The sequence below is a fragment of the Schistocerca americana genome, chromosome 8 (genome assembly GCF_021461395.2).
Source record: "Schistocerca americana isolate TAMUIC-IGC-003095 chromosome 8, iqSchAmer2.1, whole genome shotgun sequence".
In the NCBI taxonomy this organism is placed as follows: Eukaryota; Metazoa; Arthropoda; class Insecta; order Orthoptera; family Acrididae; genus Schistocerca; species Schistocerca americana.
In genome coordinates, this window is record NC_060126.1 from 149,062,104 (window position 1) to 149,081,233 (window position 19,130).

General features: G+C 42.2%; 1 protein-coding gene across 1 annotated transcript in view; it reads left to right on the forward strand.

Annotated features, from left to right (window-relative positions):
• Positions 1 to 19,130, forward strand: part of LOC124545637 (protein O-mannosyl-transferase TMTC2-like) — a 189,138-nt gene that overhangs the window by 114,586 nt on the left and 55,422 nt on the right. The window contains exon 9 of the mRNA XM_047124582.1: positions 5,693 to 5,949. Within this exon, the coding sequence (XP_046980538.1) occupies positions 5,693 to 5,949 (257 nt within the window). The remainder of the gene's footprint in view (positions 1 to 5,692; positions 5,950 to 19,130) is intronic.

The window sequence follows — 19,130 nt, forward strand, 5'->3', positions numbered from 1 at the left end:
TGGTGCAGTTGTTAGCTCCATTACCGCTTCTAGAATGCCAGCTTACCAAAATTTAAGTGAATTTGAACGTGGTGTCATAGTCAGCACACGAGCGATGTGACTCACCACCTCCGAGGTAGCAATGAAGTGGGAATTTTTCCGTACGACCATTTCAGGAATGTACCGCGAACATCATGAATCCGGTACAACATCAAACCTCCGACATCGCTGCTGCCGGAAAAAGATCCTGCAACAACGGGACAAACGGTGACTGAAGAGAATGGTTGAATGTGGCAGAAGTGCAGCCCTTTTGCAAATTGCTGCATATTTCAGTGATGGGCCATCAACAAGTGTCAGCGTGCGAACCATTCAACGAAACATCGATGATATGGGCTTTCGAAGCCGAAGGTACAATGGTGTACCCTTGATGACCGCACGACACAAAGCTTTAAGCCTCGCCTGGGCCCGTCGACACCGACGTTGGACTGTTGATGACTGGACACATATTACCTGGTCAGACAAGTCTTGTTTCAAATTGTATCGAGCGGATGGACGTGTACGAGAATGGAGGCTTTGCAATGGCGTGGGGCATATGCAGCTGGAGTGATATGGGACCCCTGATACGACTCTAACGGGTCACAGGTACGTAAGCATCCAGTCTGATCACCTGTATCCATTCATGTCCACTGTGCGTTCCGACTGACTTGAGAACTACAGTACGACAATGCGACACCCCACATGTCCAGAATTGCTGCACTGTTCTGAGTTTATAGTCTTCAGCTGGCAACCAGATGCCCCAGACACAAACATTATTGAGCATATCTGGAATGCCTTGCAACGTGCTGTTCAGAAGAGATCTCCACCCCTCGGAAGCTTACGGATTTATGGACAGTACTGCAGGATTTATGGTGTCAGTTCCCTCCAGCACTACTTGAGACATAAGTCGAGTGCATGCCACGTCGTGTTTCGGCACTTATGTGTGCTAAGGAAGGGGGGGGGGGGGGGGGTCATGGGACCTACACGATATTCGGCAGGTGTACCAGTTTCTCTGGCTGTCCAGTGTACTTTGTGAAATGGTTTGTCTAAAACTAAGAAATAAAATAAATATAAGAAACACTTCGTACGACTTGAATTATATTCGAAATCATGTACAGCAAATTAGGTGTCTCTAACGTTTCTGTAAGCTATTTTATTTCTTGCGTTTGAAAAAATCATTTCATAGAATTACTGACCGTTACGTTTTTAGTTTTTTCCTAAGTTTAGAGTTTTGTTTATATATAAAGCATGAAGCATAACATATTTAAGTATCGGTATGTATTCTATTATTATTAAAGCTATATACATCAAGAGAAAGCAAAGAAGTTTCAATATAATCTGTAGTTTGATTTTTATTTTTTTTTTCCTTCAGCATTAAAGAATGAATTTTACAATCCCCACATCAGTGCCCATTTTTAAGATGAAAATAGGTAGTTCTTGAAGAGATTAACTTTTTGAAACTTCATTAACACAGCTACCAGCACATTAATTTTTGCTTCATTACCCAGATTCCTTTCATGCAGCGATTATATACATTGCGTTGTTTCTACGTACAAATGATGTAGTACACACACATTTTCTCTGCTCCACCACTTGCTAGCAATGGAAACCTGCTACCTGACAAGTGAAATGTCGGTTATGATATTCTGCTACGGTTTAGCAAATGGACGTAGCCTGCAAGCCCGTGCCCTCTATTTGAAAAGTATCTACAGCGCAGAATGCCCTCTGATAATCAGTTCTACATCTACGTCCATACTCCGCAAGCAACCTGGCGGTGGGTGGCGGAGGGTACGTTGAGTACTTTTATCGGTTCTCCCTTCTATTCCAGTCTCGTATTGTTCGTAGAAAGAAAGATTGTCGGTATGCCTCTGTGTGGGCTCTAATCTCTCTGATTTTATCCTCGTGGTCACCTCGCGAGATATACGTAGGAGGGAGCAAGATACTGCTTGACTCCTCGGTGGAGGTATGTTCTCTAAACTTCAACAGAAGCACGTTCCGAGCTACTGAGCAGTTCGGCAGATTTTTTCAGCATCTGAGAGTCACGGATATTATTGCACCTGGGAAGACTGACAGTAGAAGACCCCGCACAGTCTGCACGCCTGATATGGGAGAGCGTTTGCTACGTTCAGTGGGAGAACCCATGTACGATTAGCAGCACCAGAAGGCGTTTCTGCCGGCCGGAGTGGCCGTGCGGTTCTAGGCGCTACAGTCTGGAACCGAGCGGCCGCTACGGACGCAGGTTCGGATCCTGCCTCGGGCACGGACGTGTGTGATGTCCTTAGGTTAGTTAGGTTCAATTAGTTCTAAGTTCTAAGCGACTGATGACCTCAGCAGTTAAGTTACATAGTGCTCAGAGCCATTTGAAGAAGGCTTATCTCTTAGCTTCATATCTTGTTGTGGGTTTAGTGCACGCATTCAGTCGTTTCTCAGTACAGAAGGTTCTAGTATTTTCACCCACAGAGCGTAACCATAGCTAGCCACAGATGTAAAACCTCGTTACGACAGCCGTCGCCTCCTGCTGCAAGAGGAGGAAGTGACATGCCATGCACTCCACGCCTCTCATACGGTTTTAGACCAACCAGGCGGTAAGTAATCATTATTCCGTGCTGTATAAAGTGCTCAGTATCTCCTCATATTGCTACGCATACAGCGGCACTACTGTGTTTCCAGAATGTCTGGCTTTCGCTAATGGTATACTTCCAGATACTTCCAGTGTCCAGCTTACGACAATTCCTGATCTGTTTGCAGTTTACGTATACTTTACATACGACAAAAAATCTGTTCGGCTCTGCTACCAGATTCTGAGACAGAGTTTCACTGCGGAAACTTTTGCAGACATCTCGCAAAGATGTGCACACTACATTTGGAACTTGGGTAAAACATTGCCAATCGTAGAGAGGATATGTTCTTCTAAGTAGGGCATATTGTTTTCTTTGTAAGCAATAGTATGCTAACTTGTTTTCCGGGCCATGTGAATCTGTCCTGCATCTTATTAATTTAATTGGTAAAAATCTCTCACTTGCCGTGGACACTATTTTATTGAATTTAACACATTCAACACCGCTACCTTTCCCCTTTGATATCGTAGGTGAACTGGCGATTTTATATCAAATTTAAAGTATAATTACTCAACAGTCTAGCTCCTTAAAGGGCAAAATCTAGCGTCATTTCAAACCCCATACTTCATAGATTATGAGATATGCTTGCATACACATATGTTCTCATTAGAACTGGTGTGTTAATGTTGCCAAAAACATGGAAGAACTTCCTCCTGGAAAAGGTCTTACACTTTCTCACAAAGATTTCAAGTATAAATTAAAACAAATACTAACTTCACAAGTTCATATTAATTTTATAACAAAAATTGAGTACATGTAATTTACGCATAATTTACTTCCAAATATTAGTCTTCAAAAGACTGTGGCAGACAAAGTTCAACATCGCAGTAATGTTAATACAATTTGCTTCCTTTCCTCATCCGCCTGCCAGTCTCTTTCTTTCCTTAGTCAGAGCAAACTTCACAGTAGTGTGATATATTCACATTGTTGACAGTTTCTGGCACCTTTTCTATAAAATGGCGACCAAAATTTCTATCTAGCCTAGTGTTTCGGGTTGGTTCCAATGATCGAATATCTGCCCCTGCAGCTACCAAGTCCATTCCAACTTCATTTATAAATTCCGCTAGAGATATCTTCTGCTTGATGGTATCCATGTACAAAATAAATCAATCACGACTGATATTAGTAAAACGCGAAAGAAGAGTTTCTCCAGTACTTGATTGCTTTTCTTGTGAATAGGTAGTAGCTGTAAAGCTAATTGACATAGCCTATATAGTCTTGTTATGTCATAACTTCTGACAATATCTGGATTTTTTATTCTCATAAAACCTCCTTTTGAACATACAGAAAGTTCTTTGCTATTTGCCTGATGTTTTGTGGAGTGGCAATATACATTACATTTCACCTCCTCAAAAAGAAAAAAAAAACCTGTTCAGTCTAACTGTCTTTTTTGAAGCTTGTTGGTAAGTGATGGACCCTTTGTTTTCTTCATGATGGTTCCGTCAGCTAGTATCTGATGTTACTAAGAGGGTGAGTCAAATGAACACCTTAAATCTGTAATAACATATCGAAATTTCGCGCCGTTATCCTGTAAGTTGGTAAGCGTGCTACAAACAGCGTGCGGAATGGCCTGTAGGTGGCAGCATAGTGCAGATGCACACATACCGTCGCAGTATTAGAATAAAGTTGACCGCCCCACTTGCGACTTGCACCAGGGAAGAACAGCGTTCTATTATTCGGTTTTTGCGTAGTGAAGGTGTGAAACCTATTGAAATTCATCGACGAATGAAGGTTCAGTACGGTGATGCATTTTCGTCACAGCAACAAATCTACGAATGGAGTAGGAAGTTCGCAAATGGTGTGACTTCAGTGGAAGATGCTCCTTGTTCAGGTCACAACGAGTTGTGACTCCACAGAGCATTGCAGCAGTTGAAGCCATAGTGAAGGAAAACCGCCGAGTGACACTGAATGACATTGTGGCATGTTTACAGATTAGTCATGGATCAGCACACCACACTGTGCATGATGTACTCCAGTTTCACAAGGTGTCTGCAAGATGGGTGCCACGGTAGCTGACTCCTGAAATGAGAGAACGACGTGTTGATGCTTGTGAAGAACTTCTTCGACGCTTTGAACGAGAAGGTGGTGGCTTCCTTGCAAGAAACGTTACTGAGGACGAAACCTGGGTTCACTTCCACCAACCGGAAAGAGCGAGCAAGGAATGGCGCCATTCCTCATCACCAAAACCAAAGAAGTTTCGAACAGAACCATCAGCAGAGAAGGTTTTGCTGACTCTCTTTTGGGACGAAAAAGGCGTCATTTTGGAGCATTACATGCCTAGAGGGACCACTGTCACCAGTGGATCATACACAGATCTCCTAAACAATCATCTGCGGCCTGCAATAAAATCAAAGCGGATTCCTGTCAGCAGGAGTCCTTTTGCAACTTGACAATGCAAGGCCCCACACTGCCCATACAATAGTTGGAACAATCACAGACCGGCATTTTGAGTGTCTTCCTCACCCACCATACTCACCAGACCTTTTCCATATGTTTGGGCCACTCAAAGACGCAATAGGAGGAAAGAAGTTCTGTTCTGGTGAAGAGGTACACCACGCGGTGCATGAGTGGTTATGGGGATTACCAAAAGAATTTTGTTCTAAAGACGTTTATGCTCTTTGTAAGGGCTGGAGGACTTGCATTGAGCGTGGGGGAGATTATGTTGATAGAGCTTTGTACCACTTCTGCACAATAAATAATATTTAAAAAAATATTTAAAGTTTTCATTTGACTCACACTCGTATAACATTTTCAATGAAGGCAAAATTGTAAATCGACTCCTGCTGCATCGAGTAGATAAAATATGAGCTCCTACGGCTATCCTACAGCTGGCAGTCATGTAGCATGTGGGAAAACATATTTCAACAAATGGAAAAGTTATGCCCTTATGGGATAAGGGCACCATCCACATGGCTGATATGTGGTCATCAGTATGGCATGTGTGCATATAGGTGTACATGTTACGCCACATTTTAACAAAGAATCAGTAGTTAGCATCTTCATACATATAGGGTTTTTCAGTGAGCAGGTAGTGAGACTGTAACCTGTTGGTGTGACAGCGGCGTACGTGTCGCTGGGGCAGCTGCTGGAGGCACGGGGTCGGCTGCGGGAGGCGTCGCAGGTGTACGAGGACGGCACACAGCTGGACGGCGAGCGGCTGCGGGACCCGGCGGCGCACCTGCAGGCCACCCTCTGGGCGCTGCTGAGGCTGGCCCGGCTGCGGGCCCAGCAGGGCGACTGGCAGGCGGCGGCCGACAGCTGCAGGCAGGCACTGCTCAGGCACCGCGCTGCCCAGCTGCAGGGGCTGCTGACACAGGTAATGGCGCAGCAGGGTGCTGACCACTTAGTAAACAAGTGCTGCTCGGGCACCGTGCTGCCCAGCTGCAGGGGCTGTTGACACATGTAATGGCGCAGCAGGGTGCTGACCACTTAGTAAACAAGTGCTGCTCAGGCACCGCGCTGCCCAGCTCCAGGGGCTGTTGACACAGGTAATGGCGCAGCAGGGGGCTGACCACTTAGTAAACAAGTGCTGCTCAGGCACCACACCACGTAGGTGCAGGAGCTGCCAACACAGGTAATAACGCAGCAGAGAGCCCACCACTTACTAAACAGGCAAAGGAGCTGCCGGCACAGGTAATGGCGCAGCAGGAAGCTGACCGCTTAGTAAACAGGTGCAGCTCAGACACCACACAGAAGTTGCCGAAACAGGTAATGGCCCAGCAGGTAGCAGACTACTTCATAACCAGGAGTCAATCAGGCCCCAGGCCACCCAGTTGCAGGTGCTGCCAACAAAGGTAATGGTACTGCAGGGAGATTAACACTTAGTAACCAAAAAATTTCTTGGTCATCCAGCAACCCAGTGCAGGACTTGCCCAGGCAGGGTGGTAACTACTCAGTAAACAGGTTATGCTCAGGTGTCTGACCACTCATGTGAAGGGGTCTCCCTGCACAATTAATGACTGAGCAAGGAACTGACCACTTAGTAAATAAGTTGTGGCAAATTTGATCTCAAGTAACACTTCATAATTTTTTGTGCATGATATAGAGTACATGAGCGCAGTTCCACTAAGAGTTTGTTATTGACCCAAGTCAAATGCCAGACAAAAGGGATGCATACAGTATCTCCTCACAATCGCTATTTGCTGTAGCTAACAAGCCCTGAAATATTTCAAGTTTCTGGCAGTGAAGGATCAGAGTAGAGAGGGTGTGACGCCACTTGACTGCTAAATTTTCAACTCACGTAGAACATACAGCTTTTCCAAGGAACAACCTACTCACAATTAATTCACGTAAGGAACAAAAGTCAAATAAAAAGAAATTGCCCAGTATTAAATTTCAAATGCATTAATCGCAATTAATTCTGTCATATCCAAACTACAAATTAGAAGATCACTGCTTCCACATCATACTTTGCATATTATGATATTCTCTTGCACAGACTGTGCATCTCATTGTTCCTTGATTAATCTAAATCCACTTACACTACTGGCCATTAAAATTGCTACACCAAGAAGAAATGCAGATGATAAACGGGTATTGATTGGACAAACATATTATACTAGAATTGACATGTGATGACACTTTCACGCAATTTGGGTGCATATAGATCCGGAGGAATCAGTACCTAGAACAACCACCTCTGGCCGTAATAACTGCCTTGATACACCTGGGCATTGAGTCAAACAGAGCCTGGATGGCGTGTACAGGTACAGCTGCACATGCAGCTTCAACACGATACCTCAGTTCATCAAGATTAGTGACTAGTGTATTGTGACAAGCCAGTTGCTCGGTCACCATTGACCAGACATTCTCAATTTGTGAGAGATCTGTAGAATGTGCTGGCCAGGGCAGCTGTCGAACATTTTCTGTATCCAGAAATGCCCGTACAGGACCTGCAACATGCGATCGTGCATTATCCTGCTGAAATGTAGGGTTTCGCACGGATCGAATGAAGGGTAGAGCCACGGATCGTAACACATCTGAAATGCAGCGTCCACTGTTCAGAATGCCGTCAATGCGAACAAGAGGTTACCGAGACGTGTAACCAATGGCACCCAATACCATCACGCCGGGTGATACTCCAGTATGCCAATGACGCATACACCATTCCAATGTGCGTTCATCGCGATGTCGCCAAACATGGATGCGACCATCATGATGCTGTAAACAGAACCTGGATTCATCCGCAAAAATGGCGTTTTGCCATTCGTGCACCCAGCTTCGTCGGTGAGTACAGTATTGCAGGCGCTCCTGTCTGTGATGCAGCGTCAAGGGTAACCGCAGCCATGGTCTCCGAGCTGATAGTCCATGCTGCTGCAAACGTCGTCGAACTGTTCGAGCAGATGGTTGTTGTCTTTCAAACGTCCCCATCTGTTGACTTAGGGATCGAGATGTGGCTGCACGATCCGTTACAACCATGCAGAAAAGATGCCTGTCATCCCGACTGCTAGTGATACGAGGCCATTGGGATCCAGCACGGTGTTCCGTATTATGCTCCAGAGCCCACCGATTCCCTATTCTGCTAACAGTCATTGGATCTCGACCAACGCGAGCACCAATGTCGCGATACGATAAACCGCAATCGCGATAGGCTACAATCCGACCATTATCAAATTCGGAAACCTGTTGGTACGCATTTCTCCTCCTTACACGAGGCATCACAACAACGTTTCACCAGGCAACGCCGGTCAACTGCTGTTTGTGTATGAGAAATCGGTTGGAAACTTTCCTCATGTCAGCACGTTGTAGGTGTCGCCACCGGCGCCAACTTTGTGTGAATGCTCTGAAAAGCCAATCATTTGCATATCACAGCATCTTCTTCCTGTCGGTTAAATCTCGCGTCTGTAGCACGTCATCTTCGTGGTGTAGCAATTTTAATGGCCAGTAGTATACAGTCAGCATAATGTATGTATCTGATGTGACGCATATGCATTTCCATTATGAAGTTCAGTACTGGACCGAGTTATAATAATATAATGTATTTCATTTCTTGAGAAAATAAAATCAGGTGATCCTTTTTAGATGACAGAGAGTACACTCCCATAGCGCGATACTATAGGTCTGTCATCTGCGTTGATGACAGGATGACTCAAGCAAGTGACAGAATTCCACAACATTTTAATATATATTAGGACAGATAAAAAATAATATCAGTGAACTGTTGACCACTCAATAGTAATAATATACAAACGTCTTGATAATTAGATCATATGCTTATTGATTAAAATAAAAATGGGCTCCAGAGGCAATCCATTACAATGTGCTGCTCAGGCGTGGGGGTCGTGAAATCTCAGGGGCTTCCTATGTATGTAAATACTCAACAGGGAAATGACTACTTAGTAAACAGACAAATTGCACCTTAAAACAAACAGGTAATGTCAGAGGCGATCCAATCGCTCAGTACAACGCTAGCACCACAAGAACTTTGGTGTCTGAATGGCGGTAGGCACGTGTACTTGCGTAACATGAATAGCAAGGTGCATACAAAGTACATCAGGTGTCTAATTGCTAACTTGTCAAATGTTCATAGTTCAGATTGTAATATCTCTGCCAGTGGCATTCAAAAAAACTTACAGCTGCTTGGACGTCACTAATATTCCGAACAGAAATTGCAATAAATAAAAACTGACACTCTAAATGACAGCTGTATGTGGAATCGACCATATTTAATCGAAATAACGAGCTGTTTGCTTAATGAGAAGGCAGCCTGCAGGCATTGCGCAGGCACAATGTAGGGGCTGTCCAAAGAGATAACGGCTCTGTGGGAAACTAGTCAATTAATAAAGAGACTGCTGACACTGCTGCCAATGCACCTGGTGGAGGCACTGCTCATGCAGATAGTATTTCACTACCTGGTTAGCAAGTTGCTGCCAGGCGTTACTTACACGCTAGGCTGTTGCAGTACTGTTCACCGCCAATGAACGAACTCCTCAGTAGGCAGCTTACAACTGAGAAAGCAGGTTGCCAGCATGGAACTGATAGTATGTAACTATGGAAATGGGTTCCCCATATGGGTAGCGCCTGAACAGGAACTGGTCACTTAGTAAGCAGATTGTTGGCACTGTTGCTCAGAGAGAAAGCCACTGAGCTGTAGCGGCTGCCAGCTCAATTAAGGCCTCATCAGCAGAGAAATTTTTCTCTGCAACCAGACTACCTGAAAGCAATGCTTGTGCACCACGCCACTGTGGCATAGGTGCTGCCCACGCTGGTAACGTCTAAACAGGGACATGGTAAACAGCAAACGTTTACCGATTATGAAACAGGGTATCAGCTGTCGATGTGCATGATCCAGGCCACCTACCTCAGTAATGCCTCAGTAGGGTGCTTGCTGTTCAGTAACAGCATAAGCTGCTCCAAAACTGTCGTTGTGATGATCAAGATGGCAACACCACAAAAGGGAGCAGGTCACTTAGTGCACATGATGTCTGCAGGCGCGAGGCAGCCATCAAATCCTTCATGCCATTGCTGCTGCTCATCCAAGTATGGCCGTTGTAGCACAGGGGCTGCCCAAGATGGTAACGCATCAGCAGTGAGGCTGCTGATCATTAAAAACTTATTTCTGCAGAATAGAAATGTGAAAATTAATTTGGGCTGCAATTTCGCCTCAAAAGACAATTTGAACTACATGTAACAGTTGTTAATTCTGAGAGAACTTTTAGGATGCACAGTGATACAATGAAAACGCCAAACTGATAGTACTGATGCTGTCTGTTAGAGTATTCAGCTGTGATACCAATAACCGCATATATCTTGATTCAAAAAAACACTAGCAATGGTTATATCAAACCGGGCATTTTTCTATGGAACCCCAGTTCGGAAACGCATAGTATACGTGCTGATAGGCATCGTATTTTGGTTTGTGCAGTTTGTGTTTGGGACCCTGATTAGCTATAAGTCTAAAGTGGCCACACAGATTGTGCCTGTGAAAACCTTATTGTGTTCGTGAGGATGATAAAGTAGCCATTTTCAAGCCAGAATTAATGTTTAGAAATTTATCGTTTGATGATATCGAGCTTAAGGGTTAGACAATGACTTAGATATGTTGAAATGTTTGTACTTATAATTTCCTTAATAATCCAACAAGAGCGTGACACCGGCTCTACATTACAACACGACTTTAAGATGCTGTATTGAAACCAGGCTGCATTCTGTACATCCGAAGTTTAGTGACAGACATAAGTAATGAGAAAACAATAGCTATGCAATCAGTATTTCAGCTGCTCCTAAATTCCTGTGATAAAGTACTCGTCTGGTGTAATACGAATACTACACACTACAGTCTTCGTAGTACCCCAGGAAAAATTACATGGGCGTCCATAGAAATTTATTCGAGTGGTGGAAAGTTTCTGAGGTTGCCCTATTTTAATAACTAATTATATGAGTTTAAAAACTAAAAATAAACTGCAAGCAGTCTTGATTTTGCTAACTGATCAAAAATGCTTCCAGTTTGTTTATAATAATTGCAGGTCCCTGCTTTCCTATATAAGAACTACGTTCTTTAAAATGTTTAAAAACTAAATTTGATACGAAATATACCAAACGTATTGAATGTCACAGGTCTCTCTCATTATATTCTGAGACTCACCCAGACAGCCACTCATGTTAGCTCGATATTTCCGAGATTCTACCGAGCGTGGTGGCGCAGTGGTTAGCACGCTGGACTCGCATTCGGTAGGACGACGGTTAAAATACGCGTCCTGCCATCCTGATTTAGGTTTTCCGTGATTTCCGTAAATCGCTTAAGGCAAATCCTGGCATGATTCCTTCGAAAGGACACAGCCGCTTCCTTAATGTGAGCTTCTGCTCCGTCTCTAATGACCTCGTTATCGATGGGACCTTAAACGCTAATCTCCTCCTCCTCCACCTCGTCGGAGATTCGCGGAGACCTGACGGCACCGGATCGAATACAACTGGTGGATTAACAACAAGACTGGGTCTGGTTTTTAGTCGATTTCCCTCTAGATTCTAGATTAATTTGGTATCTAAAAGGTGAAAATATTTCATTAATGTATGCAAAGCATCTCTTCGTTTCTCACCAATAAGGAAACAGATACCGTCTTTTTGATTTAACAACATAACATTATGTCCCTCATCGCCGGACGGTATGGCCGTGCGGTTCTAGGCGCTTCAGTCTGGAACCGCGTGACCGTTACGGTCGCAGGTTCGAATCCTGCCTCGGGCATGGATGTGTGTGATGTCCTTAGGTTAGTTAGGTTTAAGTAGTTCTAAGTTCTAGGGAACTGATGACCACAGATGTTAAGTCCCATAGTGCTCAGAGCCATTTGAACCATTTGTCCCTCATCTTCTTGTGTTATCAGTATGAATATAGATTCCTACTTTTGGATTTAACAATACAAAATTGTATCCCCATATGATGAAATATTATGCTTACGATGAGAGGGAAAGTAAAGATAGAAATATTCAGGAAAGGTATTTTTGTTCAAATATTAATAATGCTAGTTTGATCCTGAGAACTGAAAATCTGAAATATAAAAGAATCCAACAACATAAGAGAGTCATGTTGGTTACTAAAAAAATAACTATCAGAAAGCTTGCGAACGATATTCGAACTTTGATACCAGGTACTATTCTCCGTTTGTTTACGGTACTTCACGTCAGATAATGGTAATGGACTTATTGAGTTATTTTCATGCCTTCTATTCTTCAGAGTTAGATGACGTAAAGGAAACTAAATGACATCGGTTTTCCAAGCTCAGCCGACCATTCTAAGAGATTCAGAAAGCAACCACAAAATTTCCGATGAAACCGATACTTTGACTGAGCTAAGGTGTCATCATCTTTCCAATTTCAACATTTTTTTGGCGACATGACCACTGGGCTGCTGATTTCCTAATTATTTTCCATCTTGAAATTTCTACTTTTCTTCCTTTCGTAGCTTTGAAAATTGTATTCTATATTTTATACTGAAGCATTTGCGACCATTGATGAAGTATATATGAAAAGATATTGTAAAACCACGTTTGTTCAGTCTAGTACATTAGCACCGCCATTTCAAAACACAACGTGGTATAAGCAAATACTGATGCGTCTTCTTTGACCAGTGGCAAATGGTAAACGACTGCTGCGCAGGAAGAGGGGTGTCCCCTTGGTAGTAAGAGATGGAAAGGTATATTGCAGACACGTTTGCTTTGAGCTGGGAATGGGTTTCGGAATCCGTACTCCATTGTGTAAGAGTGGTTCCTTTCTTTGGTAACATTCTGTAAATGTTAAAATTCGCCGTGACTGTAAAATTCCTAGGAAACCACCTCCGCCACACATAGGAAAATTCATGTTTCTCGTTTGCTGATTCGCCAGCCTAATAACTAAACAAACCCAAATTGTAAAGTTGCTAAGACCACGGTATTTCCCACCTTGGCAACGTTAGATCTATGGTACAGTAGTTGATCATATATCCATATCTAGACATGTGTTGGATTTCCGTTGAATTTCTGTAATTAATAATACGTCTGTTCTTCCGATTCCAGAAGGGGCCTGCGTCTCCCCTCCTCCCCCCCCCCCCCCACCATATTCCTTGCGTGTGCCTATATACGGATATAAGATCTGGTGGCCGTTGTCGCAGCGTAACGGGTCTCACTCTACCAATATATTCACACTGAAACTGTTTTGGTTGTTTATAACGACTTATATAAACAGAATCACGTCTACAAAAAAACAACTGTCGTCGCAACGCCACAACTAGGTCTGCAAATACCACTGCACAAATTGTACTCACCGTCGGTAGTCCACTACTATGGCCTGGACTTGCTGCAGGCAGTATGTGTGCAGCTCTTACACCCTGGCAAATATCACACATTGGCACGAGTTGTGCCCAAACGTTTGCACCAGTTTCGAACGTTTTTGGGACAGTTTTAGATCCAAGTGTTTCTCTTCAAAGGTAACAGTTTGAACGTGGACAGCCGGCTTCATAAGCCACAACAATACCACCACTGCCTACCGCGACGTTGGATTCCGCCTGTTGTTGCCTGCACATGACATGGTAACAAAAGTGTGTAAGCGGAGCAGACATGGACTGGGGATCACCCTAGCGACGATATGGGCTGCAGATGGGGAATCCATGGAGATAACCGACTTTGACAAAGAGCAGATTATTATTACGCAGAGCTTGTCAATGAGTTTTCGGAAAATATTCACTCTGCAACATGATATGTACTTGCGTGACCATATACTTATGCATTACCCTAGGGAGTCCAATATTTTCTGTAACTTTCTCTGTACCTTGATACCCTGTATCTTGATGCACAAGTGGCATAAAAAACTTACAGCTACTTTGTTCCAAGGTCTCTTCTAATTGTTCGCTCCAGAATCCTTCGTACATAAACTTAAAACTAAAACACCACTGTGATCATAAACTATTTAGTGAAACCTTCCATGTTTATGTCCTAGCTTGCTCCTGTATTGTTCAAATGGTTCAAATGGATCTGAGCACTATGAGACTTAACATCTGACGTCATCAGTCCCCTAGAACTTAGAACTACTTAAACCTAACTAACCTAAGGACATCACGCACATCCATGCCCAAGGTAGAATTCGAACCCGCGACCATAGCAGGCAAGCGCCTAGAACCGCTCGGCCACTGTGGCCGGCGCTTGTGTATAGTGTCCACAGTCACAAATGTAAACAAACGTAGTGAAATGCTCTGATTCACGTAGCTGCATAAAATATAATTACTTTAATCGTATTACCATAGGTTACTTATTTCACTCGTGTGCATAGATAGATGTAAAGTGTGATACTTAAATATGGTGGAATTTCCTCAAGTCTCTGTGTGCATAGAGTCTTTTGATATTACCAATGTGAGTGTACGCAAGTAAATAAAATCTGTCATGCGGAATGTGTACAATCATGTACAGGCCAGTATAACTTATTTGCCACTTAGCATTTTTCTTGGCTAACAGAAAAGATTTCACATGGATCTTAAGTAATACTTTTTCCCCAACCACAAATCCGGTAATACCATTTAGTTGTTTGTTAAAGTGTTTCTTACAGGGTTGAGCTTGATCTGTAATAGAGTTTAATTCCTATCTTACCTTTTTTCATCTTGATACCTCAGCAAATTACTACCATGGCAGTATGGATCACCCCCACGGCTATCCATAGCCTCATTGGGGAACATAAAGAAGCCACGTTTAGTTTAACGCCCCATTATTACTGTTTGTAAGTGTTTCGTTTGTCACTTTTATAATATACACTCCCGGCGTGTTGTTCCTCTGTTGCGGATCCCGATCATGATTCTGCCCTGAGTTTATAGGCGTAATGTTACTTTGCGCTTGGGACTGACAGCGTTGATTACTAATCGGGTACTGCCACTGCACTTTTCGTGGGTCAACCGTGTTGTTGTTGCTAAATTGAGGCTGAAAATTACTGTAAGCGCTGCCTCATTGATTTCCATTATCGTTTCTATTCCAATTACATTTCCGGTTACCGTTGTAGCCAGAGTAGTTTCTGTCACCATTATTTATTTTCCTTCTATACCGTGGGTAAAAAAATTGGCTATAGTTATTACTAGAATTGCCTCCCGAACTCGGACCTGGCATATGCCGGTCATGGCTCAGCCGCACATGCTACATTGTTGACGCCGTACTACGGCTGGCGCTGCGGAGGCTGGTTGCCACCACTGCAACGGAAATTATTTTGGTTGGTGTGGCTGTCTTGCATCTTCATCAATTAAGTCAACAGAGTCAAAGACAGATAGAAGGTACTCCAAATCGCTTTCGGGTACTTGTACTAGCTTTTTCCCGAATATTAAGTGGTAATTTAGCTTTCAGAATGTGTAAGATGTCAGTGTGTGTCACTGTTCTAATGTCTGACAAGTTTCTGACATTTCTGTCGTTAATAACGCTCCATAACATATTGTATCTTTTCCTTTTCCGACCGCGTTATAGGCAAAAATTTTTTGAATGATTTTATAAAAAGTTTCGGATGCGCAGACTTCTTTTAAGTGATAAAAACTTGAAATTGCTGGTGCTTCATAAGACTCTCTTCTAACAAAACTGATGAAAAGTATCTGCTGTTTATTTCTTTCATCACGGTGTCCTTGATTACCGTACATCTCATAATTTGGTGAGGGGTAGGATAGTCACTAATTGCATTGTCGCTCTTGCCAGTGGGTATGTAGTCAAGCTCTTCTTCTGCGTCTTGGTGTCGTTCTTTCATTGTACTAAATTTCCTGTTAAGTTGTTCGACTATTTTATTCTGCGAGCCTGGTCAGTCCTGTGTTAAAGTGTTCTGTATCGCTTATGTCAGTTTGCAGTTTAACTACAGATGTGTTTTGTGTAGTGTATACTTGTTCCATTGTGTTGCTAATTGCTTTTTGCAACTCTGTTTCTAGAGAACGGTTTATGTGTGTGTCTTTTTCTTCTAGATAGTCCTCAAACTGCTGTTTTTGCTGTCTTGTCATTTTCTCAACTTGATTTATAGTTTCCTGCATTTTTGTATTGAGCTCTGTTTGTTGTACACTCATGGCATTGAAATTTTCAGCTAACTTACGTATCTGATCTGGCACATCCTTAACTGCAGTTTTCAAATTAACAATATACTGAATCATGGAATTTAAATCTTCACATAGCACTTCTATTACCTGATCCGCTACCTCCCTTTTTAGTTGTCAGTTTTGTTGTCAGGTTACTGTGCATTCAGTAAGGCTTTTTACATCACTGCCTAGCTTGTTCATTTGAGTGGTTACACGCCCTATCTGTGTTGTGACATTGTCTACCTGTGTAGTGAGGTTGCTTATCTGTGCTATGACATTTTCTATCTGTGTATTCATTTTGGCTGTTACATTCTCTGTCTGTGTAGTAACATTGCTTATCTGAGCTGTGACCTTTCCTATCTGTGTATTTATTTGGGCTGTTACATTCCCTACCTCTGTTGTAACATTGTCTACATTGCTTATCTGTGCTGTGACATTTCCTGTCTGTGTATTCTTTTGGGCTGTTACATTCGCTACCATTGGGTTGCAACATTGTCTATCAGTGTAGTGACATTGCTTATCTGTGCTGTAACAATTCCTATCTGTGGATTCATTTGGGCTTTTGCATTCTCTACCTGTGTAGTGACATTGCTTATCTGTGGTGTGATATTTCCTATCTGTGTATTCATTTGGGCTGTTATCTGAGTTATAAATTGTGACATCAAATCAGTCTGCATTACTCTAAACATCTGCATAATGTCTGGCTCTACTGGACCTTGTACAGCTACGGAATCTGAAACAGTTTCCAAAGATGACATATTATCGTCTGTCGCTTACGATTGGATACCACTAGTCGCTGCGACTGCGTAATCAGTATCTGCAATGCTTTCTACTTCTGTGTTAGACATAGGTTGAGCATATGATTCCTCATCGGATGAACTATCTATCGTTTTGCTTTGTGGTCTTAATTTCACTACAGCTGTATATAGCCGTAAATATGCGTGCAGCCGAACTTCACTACAATTGCGGCGCGTACTACACGTAAATAAATCACAGATGGCGTTGCGCTCGTTCGTGAAATTCAATGTGCTAAAATATGTCCGTGTGAAATGAAGACTGATAAGTGACTACTACGCGCGCAATCCATGAAAATGATCCGCCATCTTGTGATACATTCACGTATAATATATTTACAAAAATATCTACAGAACTATCTGAAAAATATATTTTGAAAAAAATGCGAGCTACGCAGTGGGTGTCACAAAAATGTAATTCTATCCCACATTTACGATCAACCAAAAGCGTAGTAGTGCTGTTGCTCTCACCTTACGTATTTCCTTTCGCCGATCGGATTTCTTGGTAGTAGGTTTAACGTTTAACATTCCAAACCTTCCGCCTTTTTAAAATTTTTAGGCTAAATATTTGTAAAAATTATGGACTGGTTCCGGTGATAATTTTCGTATCTGGTACCCAATTGGAGTAACATGTAACAGAAACAGTTGGTTGTAGTCACAATAATGGATGGAAATTAAGTAAATATTTCAACTTAAAATTTGTACTATTTTTTTAAACAAAGACCCTGTCACTCGGTCACTATTGTAACCGCACACGTTACATTGTTAGAAGCTTAGTCAGCCGGTGTCGTAATTATGAAATGAGAGATAGTATGAAGGTCGCGTAATAACTATTTCGCGTGAAGGCAGAGGTCAATTGTGGAAACTAAGCCACTAAATATTAAAAGTAATGTTATTAAGGAATATACCCGACTGACTACACAAAGTAAGAGTGCACGTACATTCTCAAATGAGTGGTTCAAAAGAAGAATTAATACTGTAAAGGAAAATGGTCATAAGTATACTTACATTGGTACGCACTCAAATGTATGCGAACGTACGTTCGGGATAGAGGCGCGTTTGTTCTAAGTACTATCATTCCCCGTGGCCTGGGTAAAATGAATTGTAGAAAAAATGCCTTTATTCATCTAAAAAAGAAAATAATCGGACTTAGTAATTAAATGAAAAGAAAAACTGCAGGTTCTGAATGTCGCGGCAAATATGACCTAAACATTGAAATTAATATTGGCGGCCAGCAAGGGAAAGAGATGAACACATTTACGCACCTCTATTGTTGAACAGCGCCGTCGTGAAGATTGTCGCCTCGATCTAAATTCTCCATACAAAATTAAAATAATAATAATCTTCCAGAGTTACAGGAGCTGGGATTCATCGTATCGTAAATGATTAAGTCGCTTTGTTTGAGCAGTTGCTTTCATTATTTAGCACTATTTTGCCAGTAATTACACAGCAATTCTTATCACCAGGACATGAGAACAACGAAAGGTAACTATTACCAAAACTAACAACCGAAGAGCGTAAATCTTCCTTTGTCCGTCTTTTTAAATGAACCTTTGGTATTAGAGTCGAATAATTATCTATACATTTATCAATAAGAAAAAATTTCTTAGTTCTTTTATATCCTCTATCAATGCAGACTTGTAATTTGTTGATATGAAATTTGTCTTGCAGTATAATAAGTTTTGAATGTTGTACATTTGACTATCAATGAAACAGTTCTTTGTTTATTCCCTGTAGGCGTCACAAAAATGCAAAGCGTCTATTGAACGACAAAAACCAACATTTTGCTTGCACCAAGCACACAGGGCAATGGAAAAATTGATGTAGTCAAGCACTTGGCAGTAACCACTAGTTTTATTTAGACATAACTGGGATGGGATCTGAAATGATCACGGCCGATGTTATGCATATTGCGCTGAATACCGCTACTTGATCAAATTACTAAAGCGTGGCGAAGAAAACTGGTAATGCATAAATGACTGGAGCTTCAGAATGCTGTTCTGCTGATAAACCTGAAATGAGAGAGACATCGGAAATTATGTTGTCTGATAATTTCCTGAAAAGTGCTTTCCACTCTAGAAAATATTAAAACAGTCACTTTTTTTTATTTTCGGTCCTAATTTGCCTTGCAGTTATTGAATACAGATACACAGCTACAGTAAAACACTCATAGCTATAGTTTCATTATCATCTATGAATGTGTCATTGCATTCA